The sequence below is a fragment of the Notothenia coriiceps genome, unplaced genomic scaffold (genome assembly GCF_000735185.1).
Source record: "Notothenia coriiceps isolate Sejong01 unplaced genomic scaffold, NC01 NC01_scaffold00014827, whole genome shotgun sequence".
Classification (NCBI taxonomy): Eukaryota; Metazoa; Chordata; class Actinopteri; order Perciformes; family Nototheniidae; genus Notothenia; species Notothenia coriiceps.
In genome coordinates, this window is record NW_011347528.1 from 338 (window position 1) to 1,728 (window position 1,391).

The following is a 1,391-nucleotide window of genomic DNA, read 5'->3' on the forward strand; positions in this document are numbered from 1 at the left end:
TTCCACTGTGCACTAACCCTACCTCTGCACAACACAACTGATGCTCTCAAACACATTCAGAGGGCACATTGACTCTTGACGAGGCCCACGTGTTAATAGAAAACCACTCCAGGTGACGTCCTCATGAAGCGGACTGAGAGAAGCCCAGAGTGAGCAAACTGTCATCAAGGCAACATGGGCTGCTTTGAAGAATCTAAAATAAAAATCATATTCCGGATTTTTTTAACACTTTTTTGTTAACTAGATAATTCCATATGTGTTCTTTCATAGTTTTGGTGTCTTCGGTATTAATCTACAAAGTAGAAAACATTTAAATAAATAACAAACTTAAAATGAGAAGGTGTGTCCAAACGTTTGACTGGTAGTGTATGTATACACTACATATATATACATATATGTATAGTCCATATATGTATATATATATATATATATACATGCAGATGAAGACCTGAAACCGTACCGGTGAGTAACAATTACCTGGGAGCCCTCTTCGCCGTCCTCTTTGTCGTCCTCTTCGTCGTCCTCTTCGTCTTCCTCTTCGTCCTCCTCTTCGTCGTCGTTGTCCCGCGACTCCAGGTCTGACTCGGCCTCAGCGATGGGGACCCTTAGCAACGGGAGGCTGTGGTAGTTGCTGGTCAGGTTGCCACGGTTACAGCCGAGGGGTTCAGAGATGATGAAGGTCAGATCCAAGGAGTCCTTGGTCTGCTGGTCCTCCTCTTCATCCCTCACTAACAGAGAGATCACAATACCACAGTATCAGGACCTCATCTGGGATCCAGACTCATGACACACATTTAAACAAAGAGAAACCCTCACCACTGAGGTCTGGGCTCACGTGGTTCTTCTTTCCCATTAAAGTCCAGATCTGTTCCAAGACCCACGTCTTCAGCCAGGACATAGCCCTGTTTATCCGGTTTATGGAGATCTGCAAGTTGTTTTCTCCTTCCTCCTCTGGGGCCGCCAGATTATCCCCGCTGAAAGAGCTCAGCAACAAGGCCAGGAACAGATTCAGGACCTGAAGCAAGAACAGGCACACATTTGTAACGTCCCAACTAGGGGAAGAGGAAAGCAACATACACCAGTATGGAAATGGTAATAATTATAATAAGTTGTATTATATAGCAGGTCAAACAAAACGGTAGGCAAACAGCCGGGAACAAACAAAGGGGCCAAAAGGGCGTTGGTTTAACTGAGGATCAAACAAAAGGAGGACTCTAAACAAGGGAGCCTAATCAACTACAAAGGAATATACACAATAAACAAAATAACCCTCACTATCACAGTGGTACAACTAACAAAGGAGCTGTAAGCAAACACAGCAACACTACAGAACAACAGTCCAAGTGATGCTAAGACAAATCTAATACCACACGAGTTAACAGATTTAGCAC

General features: G+C 44.0%; 1 protein-coding gene across 1 annotated transcript; it reads right to left on the minus strand.

The window, feature by feature from the left end:
- Positions 1 to 477: 477 nt before the first annotated feature.
- On the minus strand, positions 478 to 1,015 carry LOC104948674 (sodium channel protein type 4 subunit alpha B-like; the record flags this gene model as incomplete). Its single annotated transcript, XM_010774896.1, has 2 exons — positions 478 to 728; positions 817 to 1,015. Coding segments are annotated over 2 exons (450 nt in total), but the record flags the coding sequence as incomplete, so codon positions are not given.
- Positions 1,016 to 1,391: the final 376 nt, after the last annotated feature.